The sequence below is a fragment of the Aplysia californica genome, unplaced genomic scaffold (assembly GCF_000002075.1).
Source record: "Aplysia californica isolate F4 #8 unplaced genomic scaffold, AplCal3.0 scaffold00181, whole genome shotgun sequence".
NCBI classification, from domain to species: domain Eukaryota; kingdom Metazoa; phylum Mollusca; class Gastropoda; order Aplysiida; family Aplysiidae; genus Aplysia; species Aplysia californica.
This window is the reverse complement of record NW_004797451.1, coordinates 502,794-520,425: the sequence shown is the minus strand read 5'-3', so window position 1 is coordinate 520,425 and position 17,632 is coordinate 502,794. Positions and strand designations below refer to the sequence as shown.

General features: G+C 38.3%; 1 protein-coding gene across 1 annotated transcript in view; it reads right to left on the bottom strand.

Moving 5' to 3' along the window:
* Positions 1-4,489: 4,489 nt before the first annotated feature.
* Positions 4,490-17,632, bottom strand: part of LOC101846651 (serine hydroxymethyltransferase, mitochondrial) — a 20,424-nt gene continuing 7,281 nt past the window's right edge. The window contains exons 2-12 of the mRNA XM_005098381.3: positions 16,851-16,991; positions 15,240-15,319; positions 14,613-14,813; positions 13,741-13,822; positions 13,077-13,199; positions 10,077-10,216; positions 9,102-9,267; positions 8,496-8,595; positions 7,490-7,645; positions 6,765-6,872; positions 4,490-5,457 (exon numbers count right to left, since the gene is read on the bottom strand). Of these exons, the coding sequence (XP_005098438.1) occupies positions 5,330-5,457; positions 6,765-6,872; positions 7,490-7,645; positions 8,496-8,595; positions 9,102-9,267; positions 10,077-10,216; positions 13,077-13,199; positions 13,741-13,822; positions 14,613-14,813; positions 15,240-15,319; positions 16,851-16,991 (1,425 nt within the window). The 3' untranslated portion in view covers positions 4,490-5,329. The remainder of the gene's footprint in view (positions 5,458-6,764; positions 6,873-7,489; positions 7,646-8,495; positions 8,596-9,101; positions 9,268-10,076; positions 10,217-13,076; positions 13,200-13,740; positions 13,823-14,612; positions 14,814-15,239; positions 15,320-16,850; positions 16,992-17,632) is intronic.

Sequence of the window (17,632 nt, the reverse complement as noted above, 5' to 3'; positions counted from 1 at the left end):
AATCAGAACTGTATCATCTGCGTATCTCAGGTTATTGATGTTGCGGCCCCCAATAGTTACTCCCTGCAGGTTTTGTTGTTGTAAGTAGCCTATGTAGCCCAAATAAGGTTAAGTGGGGGTTGGCTATTTGGGCTATATGTAGCCTAAATGTCACCTAGTGAAATTATAAATTGCACATGCACTGTCGATTATCCAAATCTGCCTGAGGACTGACTAATAGACAATGAACATCTTAGCTACACTAACACTTGTAACTGAAACCTACAAATATGTACAAAACAAGGGTGGGGAGGTGGAAGGGAGTAAATCGCTAACAAGCGCAAGACCGAGCTCGCAGAGACGTTTGTGTGAGTGTGTGAGAGATTGGCAGCAAACAACCAAGTGGGTGCCATGTGTAGTGAGCACATGTGTTCATATACAGGTAATATGTAGTGTAGTGGGTACCTGTGGTGGCCAGTTCAGTGGCTGTATTATAGCAGTGCAAATTTACATTAGTTTGGTAAGGACTGTGCTCAAACAGATGGAGGTGTAAAGGGGCAAATACTCTGTTTACACATTAGCTCGTGTGTAGGTTTTGCCTGTCCCCGTCGGATTATGCGATAGTGCAGCCGCATTATTTCGCGTATTTCTGCAACATTTGCATTATTTTGGATTCCCTGCATTTTTTCACGTTTTTTCCCCCTTTTGTCCACAAAATAATGAATTAATTCCTCGTCGTGTGACTAAAGGGAAGTAATCAACGTAATAAGTCTCATTTAAATGACAATTTGATTATTTTCCTTGTTAGACGATCTTGGTTAATGGTTATGGGTTGGGGATTTTATTCCTTGAGCATGTTCAATTTTTCAATCCATCAAAAAGTTGTACTCATGTCTGCTGATATTTCATGTTTGACAGGTGTCCCTGGTTTTAGTGATGTGCCAGCATCAGAGGTCCAGATATCCTTTAAAAAATATGTTTTTTCTTTACATTTTTCTTTCCTCTAGATCTATAGATCTACAACTGAAAGTTATAGATATTTTTTTTTGGGGGGGGGGTTCTGACTGATGTGTATTGTTTTTTTTCCAAATACACAACAAATTACTGATACTGATATGTTCTGTTTAAAATTTTTCTGTACATAAAACGTAAAAATTTTTGTTGAAAAGGTGCAAAACATGGCGCAAGTGGTGTTACGATAATTTGCATAATTTGGCCATCTACATTTGCATAATTCTGCGGGGACAGTTTTGCACCACTTTCAATCAACCTTGAATGATGTGCCCTCAAGATTTTGAAGTACATTTGCAAGAGGGACTGGGAGTGGGCGTCTCGATACTCCTCAGTTCCAGAATGTATGAAAAGGAACGCAAAACCAACACAGCTGACTGCCATGACGGCATTAAATCGCAACAGCAGTCAGGTTAATCAGATTGGTTGGGGTTGGGTTTTTTTAGGGGGGAGGGTGTAAGTGTTTTACGGCGCTCGCAACTGCATATAAGGCATATGTGGGCGCGGGACACATTAAACATTTTTCATTTGGTAGGAAATTTTGAATTTTGCCTGGTGGCGGCCGAAGCCTACTCTAATCGATTTTAGACCACCAAGGGATCTTTAACGTGCCCAAATTGCACACAGGACCTCCAAGATTTTTCACCCTTGTCCGAGAAGGCTTTGGTGTAGATCTTTCCTACCAGAAGATCAGGGGTGTGACTGAAAGACAGCAGTAAGAAGGAGCCAAGGAGTAGTAGTAGAAATGCTGCAGAAAGAGTCAGGAGCCCAGATGAAGGGGCAAAGAAGGGGTGGGGGCAGAAAGTGGAGGTGAAAGCAGACGACAGAACATTGCTAGAGAGCAGGAAAGGAGGTAAAAAGAGACAACTTTTAGAGAACAAAATTTTTTACTCGTAGTTACCCAGATTCGAACCTGGGACCTTTGAATGAAAGGTGAACACCTTAACCTCTCTCATCCACGAGAGCCTCTGAGTCAGATTGTGGATTGGACTATCTAATATAAGTATTACTTGTAATTATCATACGTTGGCTACAACATTCATAGATTAAATATATGAGAAAAAAAACACCACTATTTTCACAATCTTTGGTAGTTTTTATTTCATCACAGTATGTGACCAAGGCACTCGGTGAAGTGGGTCAAAACGGAATGTACACATTAAGACAGTTGGTAGGTTACATCATGGATTTCTACAATAACAGAAGAATGTCGAAGACAGATCAAGTTTAAATTTTCACAGCGTGATAAACATTTAATATTCTGCATGGTATACCAACAAACAAAGTTGCTAAATGAAGACCCTTGGTCTAGATAATGCTTTGACAGAAAACTCATTATACTCATCAATCCCCCCCCGCAATACACCGCAAATGGCCATCTTCAAAACTTTGAGAACGAAAATGTTGGCAAGTAATACAAATAGAATTTTGAATTTTAAAAATAAATTTACACCCCTAACTGGAACACTCACAATGTTTGACACCACTTTTAACAGGTAAGAGAGAAAAAGAGAGACAAATGAGAAAACCACAGGGGCAGAAACCCATTTTACTACAGAAAATAAGGAAAGCAAGTAAAGTTGTGCCGTGTACTTGCAGTAAAAAATAAAAGAATACAACCTGCTCTGCATTTATTCGAACGAATATTGAAAAAGTGCAACTCCAGACTTCTCTCTAGAGTACATTGAAATTTTAAACTCTGACAAATCATCTTTAGCCAAATGTCAGTGAAAAAAGTTCAGGTTCCAATAAAACTCTTGACATTACTTATGGAAATAAACAACAACCAAAATTAGCACACCTACAGAACACATGTCCAATCTCTAGAAGGTAAAGACATTTTTAAAAAGTACTGTATAATTGTAGGCCAACAAAACTGGAAGTAGATGGTTTCAAATTTACATGGACATGATGTATGTAAGGGGATTGGGGATAAACTATTTAAATGAAGCATGTGGAGATGAGAAAAATCTCAAATTGCCTGCATCATAAAATAATACGTAGATGGAAAGTGGAGAAGTGTATATATATATATATATATATATATATATATATATATATATATATATATATATATATTTATATATTAAAAATTACATTCATGGTAACTTTTTCTTAAACTTGCACTGACCTGTAAGTGATGAACTAATGTAAACACCGGCACATCATGGTAGGGCTTAAGACTGGTGAAAAGCGTGGCTCATACCGATGGTTTGCATTTAAAGTTAAAGTTTCATTAATAATAAAACTGTAATAGATTCAGATCTAGTCTGGAGAGCAAAAAAAGCCCACTGTGTATTGCAAAACAATTCGGAGATATTATGCATGACTAGTTTTTTCAGAAGATGCTTGTCATATAACATCAATTAATAATGTTCTTCTTTCAAGTGAGAAATCAAATTTGAAGAAAAAAAGAGCAGAAGAAAAATGGCATCATAAACATGTTTGTGCAAAATTCACTAAGAACCCGTACAGCTCAAAGTGCAAAACCACAAAAATAAAGCTTTCTCTGTAATAATAAAACACACCTGGCCACCAATAACAAGAATGAGAATCAACACATGAACACATCATTAGGTTCAGTAACATAATATTATCATGAAAATGTAATATAGTCAGTTTTGAATACTATCTGTGTAATCCTAAAACCAACTCCCCCCATTTGAAACTTCCAATAACAAAAAATATCACAGAAATATTTCTGCACATAGAAAGCTATAACTTTACTCACTCCACACAGCAGTTGCCTGTCATGTGATAAGTATGCAATGATCAAAAGGTAGACTGTTGTGCACATCGTAATACGCTTTGTTGACTGATCACCGTCTCTTTCAACATTGTTTCTGAGCCAATAACTCTCAGAGGTAAACAAATCCCTTGTGTGGTATTTATGAAAGAATTGAAACTGATAGCCTACCTTGTCATGTTACAGAAGGGAGTTAAGAAGTACAAAATTAATATTTCCAACATTTTCAAGAGGAACAAGAGCTTGAAAAAGGAGAAGAGAGGGCATAAGTCTACCACCAGTTTTTCAAATAGTCATAGCAGCATTAGCTGAAAAATAAAGCAGACAGCGTAAATCTAGATGCATAAATTTTTTGAGTAAAAAATAAAGTTCTATTTTATATGTATTTAACTCTTTCCGGACGTAGTTATTTTAAGGTCTAGACGTAATTAACTTGTGGCTGGATTTGGTTACACAAGTGAAGTACAAAATAACTTCATATAAGCATAACCATCACTCAAAACGTAACATATGATACATCAAATTGAAGGAAATTGAATAAGGAATTGAAACAAGGATTAATTTTGAACATAAATATCCATTACAAGGGTTAGAAATGGCGATGGTGGTGAGAAAAATACATTTTGACGGAAAAAATTGCACATACTAAACATGTGAAAGCGAATAAGTTTAGCTATCTTATAATATACAGGCCAAGAGCAGACTCCATAAATTTCTGAATGTGCAGCTTTTTATTTGAATGCAATATTCCAATTTTTGTTTGAGTTATGATATTTATACTGAGTCCGGTCAGATCTCATTGTTGATGCAAGACCGCAAGTACTAATTCATTCACTTATTTTTCGCCAGATTGATGCTTTGAAAAAGTGAAACTAGATGTTTTGGTTTCTTAAACCCTTTCCAAGTTTTCAATAACAATAAAAAGAACTTATAAATAATGGATCAAGTAAAAACGAAACAAAACTGTCGTGTCCGACCATAGCCGATATATGGGCGATACGTCCGTAAGGGGTGTGGACTCGTGCCGAAATATTGACGATACGTCCAGAAAGAGTTAAATCATCAAAAATAATCAATTTAGAATTTGACTTCTTAATCTTTTTATTTTGTACAAAAAGTATAGGGGACCATACACGTGCAAAAAGAGTAAGTAGATGGTTTAATTTAGACTGATCAGGCCACTTCCAAAACACACAGGGCTTGGGAGAGTCAAGCATTTACAACAACAAAACCCCCCCCTTACAAAACAAATAAAAGACCTGTAAGTCGTAAGCCCACCTGCATCAAAGAGCAGAGCATTTTCAACTTTAGAATGTACACAGATTGCTAGGGCAAAAGATATAAGCAAATTTTAAAAAACAAGAACTGCTTTCAAATAGATGTTGATACAGGATTTGACTAAAATAATTATGTCAACAGAAACTTTCATTTCTCCAAAAAATGTTGGAGGTTTGTCATACAAGAATTGCTTGTAACAACAACTAGAATCTATAATTTTCCCTTGATATATTCTATGACACAGTCAGACGCATTATCAGATCTCTCACATGAAGATTCATTCAGTATTGCAGACAAGTGGGTTTCAGAAGCTTTTTATCGGCTATCAAATCCCGGCATTGAGAAAGTCTTGGCAAAGTTTTGAACCTCTTCCTTCAGCGCTGCAATTTTCTTCTGAGTCTCGTCGTCTTCCAAGACAAATGCCTTGAACTCCCTCAATGTTTCTGAAACAAAGTTACAAGTTTGAGTTTGTTGAGGGTTAAAGTTAAAACAAAGGAAAAAGAAATCTGAGGAGTATCAGGGGGCATGCCTCCAGTTTTCTCCTATTATTTAATGTTTTGCTATTAGGTTTGAAATTTTCTTAAAAATAACTGATTTCCGACAGTTTTCGGGGCCGTAGGCATATGTGATCGGCAGTAAAATAAAAATACATCGGTTTGACCCCCAGAAGCAGTGCATTTGTGTGCAGGAGCGAAAGTAAAAATTTACTGGCTTTCCTAGTTACTTGTACAGGGGAGGGACGAAAGAACAGCACGACTAGACAAAGCCTAGACGTGCAAAAGACGAGTTTTCTATAGGGACGCTCTCTTGACTTTTGCCAACATCGATACAGTAACAGAGAGTCAGTCTTCCTGCTTTTTTTCCCACCACTCAGCGCCTTTGTGGACTTAACTGCGATCGGGGAATCCTTTTTAAAACAGTCATATTATCGGTGACAACGACCCCCCATCCCAAAGGGAGGTAACAGCAATTACTAAAATATCAAGGAAATGTGATAGTAGACATGCACTCTGTGTAAATGCACACTTAGGGCTCTCCTGAACACTGTAGTTCAGGCGGATACTACTGTATATCTAAGATGTCATTATGTTCAATCCCTGTAACTGAAAGAAAGCAGCCAGTTTTTTTTTAGTTCATTTGTTTGCTGTTGTTTTTTTACTTCCAAAATCATTGCTGAGGACGACCTGTAGGCCCTCAATAATAATCAGAAGTCAGCATGCACTAAAAAGAGTATAAAAGTAGGCCTGCTGTAGGTAATCTTTTGCATCTTCTCTCGTTGTTGATATCACCTAATTTTTTTTCTTTTGCCTGTTCACAAATTTTTAAGGAACCAAATTACAGTTAGGGCATAACTCCATCGATGTATAATTTGTCTCCAGCAATAGGGTAGATTCAGCCATAATATCATGTCTTTTACAGCCTAGACTGCGTATTATATCTTTTTCTTAAAATTCTATATAAAAAACAACCCAAAAACATAAATTTACAAATCATGAAGTCTTAATTTTGCAGGTGTTGTTAAGTTGGGGTGACTGTTAGATTTACGCCACCGCATGCCGAAGCGTACGTCCTGTGCACAGAAGTGGAAGAGAAGCATGACAGCGTCATCATAATATTGGAATAATGAAAAAAAAAGGATGGAAGTGGGAAGTAAGTGATCATTTGTACAGGTGATTGTCTTGGACAAAAGGTCGTTGGAGCAGGTTCAACTGTATTTATTCCCTGTACCAGCCAAATAATGGCTACTTACTTGTCGTCTTCTGAGCCTCAAGAGTGAGCTGAACTCCCTTATCCAACAGAGCGACCACTTGCTCAAAGTCTGACTCTTTGAAACCACGAGTTGTCAAGGCTGGGGCTCCTGGAAAACACATGCACACACTCATTACAGCTTCAGTTGTACACCCTTTTTAATTATTGTTTTTTGTTACAAGATTTTTATGTACAAACTCTGACAAAATAAAATCTCTGTGCAACTGGAAAAAGAAACTAATGGACGTTTCACAAAACTCTTTGGGAATTGAATATGTGGCTAGCTACAAAATAGTATTGTAACATACGAGTATAAACATCTTTAAATTTATTTATAATCTTTGCACTAATGCCAACATGATCAGTCAGAATTGTATAAAATTCAGCATCATATACAACAAGGTTGAAAAAAGAAATCCATCAAACAACAAACCCTTACTTTTATTATATAAATATGAGGTAACATATCTCAAGCAGAACTCCCACATTAGAAAAGTACATTGTGCAAACAAAAAAACCCTGAAAATTCAAGAGACACTAATATTGTGGTGTTTACAGAAAACAAATTTAGTTTATGTAGAGATTTACTTCAGTGAAAAAGCAGGGGAACTCCCCCAGAAAAACAACATCCCTGAAGACAATTGAGTCAAATTCATTATGTGATGCGTGATTATCAAAATGTCCTTCTTAAAGATATGACAGAACATTTTTTAAAACCCCACTCACCAAGCCGAAGACCTCCTGGAATCATGGCACTCTTATCACCAGCACACGTGTTCTTGTTGACGGTGATGAAACACAGCTCCAGCACACGTTCAACGCGTGCTCCGTCCGTGCCCTTAGGTTTAAGGTCAATCAACACCAAGTGGTTGTCAGTACCTCCTGAGAGTAGAATTTCAGAAAAATAAGGTTTTTGACAAAAAGCCAACGTTTGCCATCATTCAGTTCATAGAATGCAGAATAAAATAACGCTGCACTGACCCACTTATTTATCCTTTTTGTGACAGAAGGTAACTTTGATTTTCGCAAAGGCACCATTTTCCAACATTTTGGATTCACAAGAACACAGGGTACTTACACAAAATAGGACCATAAAATGCTTTTCATTGAAGTCCTTACCCTTCCAAAGGCTTGAAAATAAAGGATCTGTCACAGTGACATCTTGGGTACTATGCTAAATATAAGGCATGACACTCATCATATGGGTCACGAATGGATGAAAGGAGAGACATGCAGCACTGGAAGGTAATTTTTATGTTAATGGGATGATTTTCCATTTCATTTGATACATTTTTCCTACTTGAGTCTGTATTCTTTATCATCTCTAGAAGGCACAGGTATAGCAGGCTAGGCCACAGTGAGCCGCTAGTTTCTTTGGTATCATGCTGGACTCTCTTGCAAATGATTCTGATTCGAATACCCACTAGGACGGTTTTAAACGTGGGTAGTTTGAGAAGTTTTCAAGTCTCTCTGCTCACTTGGTAAGGTCTGATAGGAGAAGGACATTACCGTAGGAAGTCACCTCTCATAAGTAACTTGAAGTTAAATGGAGCATTAAACACCTACCATACCGTACATTCCACTTAGTAGTCTGTCATTAGTGTACTTTGCATTTACCAATATGTACATCTAGCTCATGACTTCACAAGCAGACCGAAAGAGCCTGTATTTACACTCAGAAGTAGCAGCTTCTACCAGGGCACCCACCAACTGCCCGCTCCCACCAACTGACCTGAGACGACGGAGTAGCCCCTGTCCACTAGCGCCTGACTCATGACCTTGGCGTTCTTCAACACCTGCTGCTGGTAGACCCGGTACTCGGGCTGCATGGCCTGGGGACACACAACACACACTCACACTTTGTAAAACAATATCTATGTACACACACATACATGTTTGTTTGTAGGTCAGTTAATTTGTCTTCTTTGCTAAAAAAAAACCAATAACTCCACACATACATTGTTTGTTTGTTTGTTGATTACTCTGTTTGTTTGCAGGTTAGTTCGCTTGTTTATTCAATAAAGGAACAATATCTTTATACTCACACTCACACACTGATAGTTCGAATCATTCTTAACCAAGCCATGATTATTGAAAAGCATTAGTGCCATGCCTGTTGAAAAAGGAGGGGGGAAAAAAACCTGAAAAGGAGAGATAAAAAGAAAAATGAAGGGGGAAAAAAAAAGAAGAGAGAGGAGAGCGAAGAAAAATGGAAGAAGAGGAACTAAAAAAAAAGGATAGAAATAAAAGAGAAGGAGGTGGACGGTGAGATTAGGAAGCAAAGAGGAGGATGAAAAAAGCTCAATGTTTTCGTTCATTCGTCGTCCTTGAAACAGACCTGCTTGAGGGCCACGGCGACACCGGCGACCTGATGCTGATGGGGCCCACCCTGGAGAGCCGGGAACACAGCCCCATTGACCGTCTTGTCGTAGTCGTACAGGATCTCTTTACCCGTCTTCTTATCCACTGACTTGACACCTTTACGGTAAAAAATCAGGCCGGATCTGAGAAATGCAAGACACAAACATATCATAAACAACTTCACAGGACCACTGAAATTTACATACTTAATTTGTTAGTTTGCCTGTTATAATCACTTCAGCCTCAAGATCTCAAACACATTTAACATACATACATGCTTCAAACCATTCCTGTCTCAATCGAGTAGTCTTTTTTTCTTCTAAAGTATGATAGTTAACTTATAAATTATTACGAAGAACACCCAAACGAGTAGCCATTTCTAAGGCCCTTTTCTTTCATCCAAAGTGCAAGTATAATCCCAACATGGTTTAGAAGAGAACGTCAGTAGGTACATCATTTACAAATGTGCAGTCTTAATAATATCCAAGGCTATAACTTGAGCCTTCATGTGATGGCAAGGTATTTTTAACGATAATTTTCAAATTAAGTAAAGGAAACTCATTTACAGGAATGTAAAGCTTTGATGTTGTGAAAGAAACAGACTAGACCTACACGTAATAAGATAACGATAACAGACACAACAGGCCTTGTGCATGATGACCAAGATCCTTTATTCAGTAGAGAAGGTCAAAGGAAATCGAGTAGGCATTGCATGACACATTAATTGAACAGAGTGCCATACCTATAGTAATTTAAGTACAAATTTATACTAAACAGTGAATACATCACATAAAGAGTCTTGACAATTTTTTTTTTAAAGTAAAAAGAATATTATACTACAGTCACAACATGAAAAAAAAAGAATATTAGAGTCACAAAGTAAAAAAAACCCAACAAGCAAACAGCAGCGAACACATTTAATACAACACACAATTCTAAACACAATACCAACCTGGGTCCTCTCAATGTCTTGTGCGTTGTTGACGTCACAACGTCAGCATACTCAAAAGGTGACGGTATGACGTCAGCAGCCACCAGGCCTGAGATGTGAGCCATGTCAGCCAACATATGGGCCTTTACCTCATCACAGATCTGAAATACAAACACATGCGACTATACATTTAGACAAAAAGTCTCCACAACCAGCACACACAAAAACGCTACTGTACTATACAACTGAAAAAAAGTCTCCATTTCCAGGATACAAAAACATGCTGCTCTACTATTAAAGTCAGTAACAGTACGTCTATTTGCAGGGATATGGTATAAAAACGAGGGCCTTCAACTTGTCACAGATAGTGTACAAAATATGCAACCATGCAACTGAAAAAAATGTCTTCAAATTTATGTCCATTAGAAGGAACATGGCCCAGTTGTATAATAATTTAATCCAAGTACAGTTGAACCTGCCTTAACCTAAACCTGTCTTAACGTAATCTCCCCGCTCCCCCTTGACAAATTCCTCTTTAATTGCCTATATAAAACGGAAACCTGTCCAATGCGGAAAAGGAGAGAAAAATCCACTCCCTTCCGAAGGTTTTACCTGTCTAAGACGAAAAATACTTTGCCCATTCAGCCCTGATTTGAAACAAAATTCGCAAGTTTGGTTCCGCCTGCTCTAAACTTATTGCCATGCCACCTGGCGACGAAGGGTAGTAGGGGTGCAATTTGGAGGTAGATGTTACCTCATCTACGTGAGCCCTGAGCGATGCAGATGGTCACGGGTGTGGGTGTGAAATCTCACGAGTGCCAGTGAAAGTACTCGAGAAGCGAGCCACCACGGAAACTTTCCTGGGTAGCTAGAAGCCAGAGGTGTGAAATTAGTTTTACCAATGACTGCCGCTCTGATCGTACAACCAGCTGAGAAAAGAGTTCCTCGAATCGTTGTTACATGGCAGTGAGAGGTGGCATTGGTTGACTATGCTTATTACACTGATGGGTGGGGCTAAAGGTGGAAGCAAATGAGACGTTCAGTTGTTTCTGCTTTTAATATATGTCAAACAGGGGTCCTATGAAATGCAAACACTGGTGGTAATTGGATAAGTAAGACTGACCATGTCATTATCAGAGAGGATAATAGTTGAGAGGTGTGAAGTTTCGACCACTACTTGCCTCTGGCTGGGCCTTTGAAACCCCCTTCCTTCTCCCCCCTAAATCCCCTGTCTAAGACAGAAATTTTTTCTGGCTCCCATACCATTCCGTCTTACACAGGTACAATTGTATACTGTATTCTTAAACTAACAATTGACAAATAAACAAATCATCTCCCTAAACAACAGTACTTATATCAAAGTAAACTAAGAAGCAAGTACCCTTTAATTTAAATGCTCATCTATTAGCCAACTAGGACGCATCTAAGGTCAGAGATGGCTTTCTGGGTGACAACAAATGAGGTGATAAAGCAAGGACTTTGAACCATTTGAATACAATATATGTGTGTCATCAGTCATCATGAGATCAGGCTCTTGACAAGATAATGAAATGGAAGAAACATAAATTTTTCCTGCTGTGGGTAATTTTTTAAGCCTTCAGATGATACAAATAGTTCCATTTGTCAAAAAAAAATTTCACTCTGTCATGACACCCATAATGACAACGAATGAAGACAATGGCAACTCTTAACCCTCATCCTGCGGGAGCCGGGTTTATGTAGCCCGATAAGCCTATTTCAGCACCTCGCCTGCGTTCTGGTCCCGAGTCAGTGTAGCTCCTGGCTCAGCGCACGCGCATCCTCTTACGTGTCATTCGGGTCCCGAGTCGGATCCCCATTCACGCAGGTCAAGTGTGTGTGCGCCAGTCTGCTTGAGTTTGTGTGCATTTGTGGCCTTCTTCTAGAACCACCTGCGTTGGTTCGTAATCGAGGCATACGTCTCATTCAAAACATGCCAAGTTGATAGCTCTGGATGTTCGTCCAATGAAATTATAGAAGAAATTGACCCACTTAGACATGAGGAGCTCGAAAGGATAGTCAGGAAACAAGACTTCCATTTTTCTATACAAAATATTTCAAATGAGCTTGATTTTGTATGAAATGATACTACCTGATAAAAAATGAGCTTGTTTGATAGTTTTGAATACCCTTGTGCAGGTACAAAGAACAATTTGAGTGTAAAACATTCGGAAATTGACCTAAATTATCCCTTTTTGAACCTCAGGTCATTCATAACAACAAGAGCGTCCAGAAAGGTTATTCAAATGGGCGTAACTACTCGTAATGTCTTATCAGCTTGTGAGAGGGGGTTATTCATGTGTTTGTAACACTTTATAAATAGAAAGCTATGAAGGATAGAGCGTTATTTTCACCATCAGTTAACACACTCCCGCGGTATTCATGGCGAAAACACACGTTTCCCGGCGCGCGCGCTGTACACCAACAGTACACACTGAGTGACCCCGGCGGCCTGCCCGGCATGTCCGACGTAATCGGTTGCTGATAAGATACGCATCTGGGCACAGACGCAGGATAAGAGTTAATTATATACATACGGTACATATAATTGACTTTGATTTATTTTTTAACTCTGCCTTGATTGTTTGCCCCAATTACCCTAGCAATTTCTGATTTATGTTAATTCAAAATTTAATAGCACAAATAAAAATAGTTTGTTTCCCTCCCCTCACATTCTCTATCTCACTCAAAGTGAGTATATTATGATTTATAATTAATCAGTTTTAACTTATTATTTCAGACAAAAGATCAGCAATGTGAGAATAAATCCATAAAAGGGGTGTCAGCAAGTCATCATTGATGCCTACATTGGACTCGATTTAAAACCAGTCGGAGAGTATCTTTTAGAAATGAGTGAAACAATATGATAGTAGCGGTAACACCCATTATGATGTACTTTATAATAAATAAGTAGAGAGACATTAGACCAGAACTTGCCTGAATGCTGGAAACTGCCAGCCCCTGTACTCCACAATACAGACACAGTATCTATTATCAACACACCTGTCTAAAAGCCTTGTAGTCTAGCAATCGAGAATATGCTGTTGTGCCAGCAATGATAACCCTGGGTCGGAAAAGTCTGGCAGTTTCAAACAATTTGTCGTAATCTATTCTGCCAGTCTGGGGCTGTAAAAAAACAAACAAAATGCAATTATTTCAGCTTATCCTTAGTACTTTCAGATACTGTAGCAGCAAACTTTTAATTAGCTTAAGTAAGAAGAGGATTTTAAACATACTTGATTCACTGCTTTGTACATGAATTAGTTCACAAACTATCTAAGGAAAAAACAGAACATCTAGGATGGACTAAGAAGAATATATGAGTGAGTCTGATCTAGACAGCGAGTTCACTAATACGAGACATAAGACTGCTGTAGTGGCTAACTATTTAGCTGAAAATCAGTGCCGACAGTAGGAAAGCACACCTCGCGGTAACAACGAAGGAGTTAAGACTGGATGAGCATTATAAACATACTAAAAGAGTCAACGTAATCCCACTCACCAAAAAAGAAAAAATACATTTTTTAAATAATGATAATCAAAGAAAAAACAAACAACCAACAACATTATACTGTCTATGTATACAAATGATAACTTTTCATTACAACCAAACTTATTACTAGATGAAATACAAACATGACAGAGAATATCGTCTCAACTGACTTACATTCAATCTGTATGGCATGGACTCAAAGTACTTTGAAGTGGCAGAAACTCTCTTCGTATCTGTCATAAAGCCATGGGTGAGACTGGCAAAAAGAAGGAATTAAAAAAATAAGTATGAACTAGTTAGCGTATTCAAATAGGATAAATTATGGCACACCTTGAAATGTATGTTATAATTTACTTCTGTAGACACAAAACATTTCTGCAGAAAGACACAGAGACAGACCTAAAAAAGAAATGTTTGATAAAAAGCCCTTTTTATCTTACTTGAGTATTAAATTCTTTAAAAGTTTGACCGCATTCATGTTATTCATTAAGTGCACAATCCATAATATGAAATGGTTATCATATTACTCCAATCCTTTCAATTATTGCTTTAGATGATAAAATGAGAAAGAAGAGGTTTTACTTCTAGCTGAGAAGCCCATGCTGAGATCTCTGAAAATAAACGGTCATTATTTACAGGCGATATAAGCTACTAAAAAGAGATGTTACAGAGGCAGTTACGTGCAACCCTACAAAAAAAGCTGCAAATACCCTGGTTATTTTCACTTTTACCACACCAAAAGAAAAAGATGAAATGTGAAGAATGGCATAACAAAGTCCAGAATAAGAAAAAATTAACCACAAATTGAATCATGGGCCTTGAATGTACTGCTTATAAAATATATATATATATATATATATATCAGCATGGTGTAATCAGGTGCTCGTCAAAATAAAGGAATAGAAGAAACTGGCATTCCCACCAGTTTGGCTATTTTTATCAAACTTCTTTAAAGATGATAACAGCAACTCCACATGCCCCAAAACTGACAAGCACCTGATTCCATCAAGTCGTGACACATATATTTGAAAAAAAAAGGTACCCACTGTCCACCATCTGGTAGATCAAGGCCCATAATCCTGTCATGAGGTTCCAGCAAAGCTGTGAAGGCGGCAAAGTTGGCGGGACTCCCGGAATAAGGCTGTACGTTGACCCCCCACCGTGCTGGGTCCAGTCTGAAGGCCTCCAGAGCCCTGCTCTGACATAGCCTCTCTATGACGTCGATGTTCTCATTTCCTCCATAGTACCTGATGACAGCAACAGACAAACAGTAATAAAAAAAAAACAAGGGTGGCATCCATAGAGTAACATTTCAGATGTGCGTTTGAGTGAGAATGTCTACAAATGGCAATCTGTGTGAATGTGAGTGTGTCTGTGTGAAACTGCATGTGTATGACTGCCTGTGTATGTGTGTTGTATGTATGACACACCACCTTCAGACAAATGGATACCCCCAACTGCTTACTTCCGCTCCAACAATATCCTAACAAAAATTTTTAAAGACATGGGTAAGGCTTATAATACCCCATGCTGACTAACAATCTTTAAAAAGAATAAATATAAAGGAATTTAAAAAAAAACTAATTTCTTTAACCTGTGAAGTTAGTAATATGTTTCCTAGGCAACCTGGTCCAATAAGCTGTATCAGATGGAAACACATAGAAACAGCTCACCTGGCTCCGGGATATCCCTCTGAGTACTTGTTGTTCAGACAGGACCCGAGCGCCTCCAGCACAGCACGACTGGCAAAGTTCTGCAACAACAAGGCACAGATATACGATACAAATTACTGGAAGATGATACAACACAAAACAGGCGCAGGTACGATATAAACTATCAAGACATGGCACAAAAATAATACCAACATTTCCATAACACTTTCCCTCACAACAAAAAAGAATATTGTCATGATCAATAATACTCAATAGAATCGCCAAGAAAAAGGTTTAAAAAGAAACATGGCATGTTACAAATCTTTGGAAAGTACCGTAGTGAAAATACACTCACCATAACATAAGGAAGCAACTCTAAAACAAACAACTCAGTGACACATTGATGTGAGACAGACTTTGTAAACTTTGTTACTCACTGGCAGTCCCCGTCAATGGTGACATAAACTGCAGCAAAAACTATCCTCCAGAAATTTTCATTGTTAGGCAAAACACTGTCTTGCTGATTAAGCCACAAGCCAAAATTTCCTTTGACCACGGACAGCATTATTTATAAGGTGGTAAAGAATACCAGAGGTACACCAAAGACAATTGTGAGGCAGTGTGGTGGAATAAGGCTCTCGTCAATTTTTGGGTATATTGAGTTATTGGTGTCATCTTAAAGTCTGTTCATTTGTCTTGCTTTCAAAGAAAAAAATTACCCATCCATCTTCAATAGAAGTGCAGATATTTTGGATTGAAGAAGGTTAGGGTCACCTGGTTTGGTTTCAGAGGAAAAATTAGTGGGAAAATGGCTGCCAAAGCTTGGTAAATTCAAAAGCTGAAGAGTCCATGGAAACTGTAAATTTATATTTTGTGATTTTTAATCAATGTTTTTCGGTGAAATCCTCAACAGAATTTGTTGGTAAATGGGCATAAAAGGTACTGAGCCAGAAAACAAAAATTTAATAAAAATGCTAAGCAGGGAGAAAACTGCTGTTTTCTTCGATTTCATTATTCTGACGAGCGCCTGATTTCACCACGATGCCTCACAATTTATCAACCTGGGTGACCCAGTGCCTTAATTGATTGCAATTGGTTTATGTCCTGATCGACACAGTTTAAATCATTTAGGAGACATGCTCTGCTCCAACACTCAGTCAGGGTTAACCCCTGCAGAGTGGTATAAAACACTCCAACTAAAAAAGCTTTATATTTTAACTTCCCCACATGAGAAACAAACTCGCATTTCATGCTTGTCAATCAGGATGACTTAACTGATGACAGAGCGTACATAAAATAAGAAATTTTTTTGTGCTTTTTTCGATTTCAACTCCTTAAACTTCAAGCTGAATTTCTGTCCATTTAAAGGAACATTTCGCTTACCAATGTTCAAATGCTTTTGTAGTCCTGACACATTCTCAAAAAATAATATCAGTTTGTGAGAACCAGTCACTCAGGTAGAAGGGCCTGGGGACAATGTACACATACATACAGGAACATCAAACTATCTTAGCTCTGGCCCTTTCGTTGACCCTTGTGACCTAAATGAGCATCATCTGCATTTCCACTTCAAAAACCAACCTTGAAAAATTGAAAATCAGCCCTGCCATCCTTTATCTCAATTCAACTCACCTCTGAAGCAATAAGCTCCAGACCGTTTGCCTGTCTGAACTTCTCCTTCTGGATGATGCTATAGATCTCAGGATCATCCTCCTGAATGCCTTCCTGTCCAGTCCACACTGACCGCGCCCAGGACACCCGGGGGAGCAACTTCTGTAGAAAAGAGACGGACAAAGACAACAGTGCTTTAGATCAGCTGAAAAGACACTAAAACTCACTGGACATATAGAGGGCAAAAGAAGCAGAGGTAAACCAAGAATAACTTACTTAAAGAACTGAAACAGATCGGTGATGGCTAAAATCCCAGATAATATACTTTTTCAGAGCACCCGAGAAGAGATATGAACGGTGAACCATGATTGCCGATGTCTGTTGTTTCAAAGCTGGTACTCGAAGAAAACAGTAAAACACTGGGCATCTATACAGGTGACAGGGATTCCAATCCTATTCAGAATCCAGGAGAGTCTATATAGTTCATCATCCCGTCCAATGAAAAGAGGGATGTCGTCTATAAGACAGAAAGCAAACTCAGGTTCACAAACTGTCTCCATGCAAAGACCACAAAAGGTACACACATACACTGGGAGGGAGCGGAAACTTTTGTCTTTCGACATTTTCTTGTTACGGTACTGATTTTTCATTAAGACAAACTTATCAACCATCCAGGTTGTCAAAGCTTCACAGTTGATTCAATTGATTAATAAGGCCAAAGCCTTGCCTGTCTGCTACAACATGCACAAAAACTATTGTCACAAGTATATCTAATTGTTTTTTTGCTAGCTGCCCAGCATATA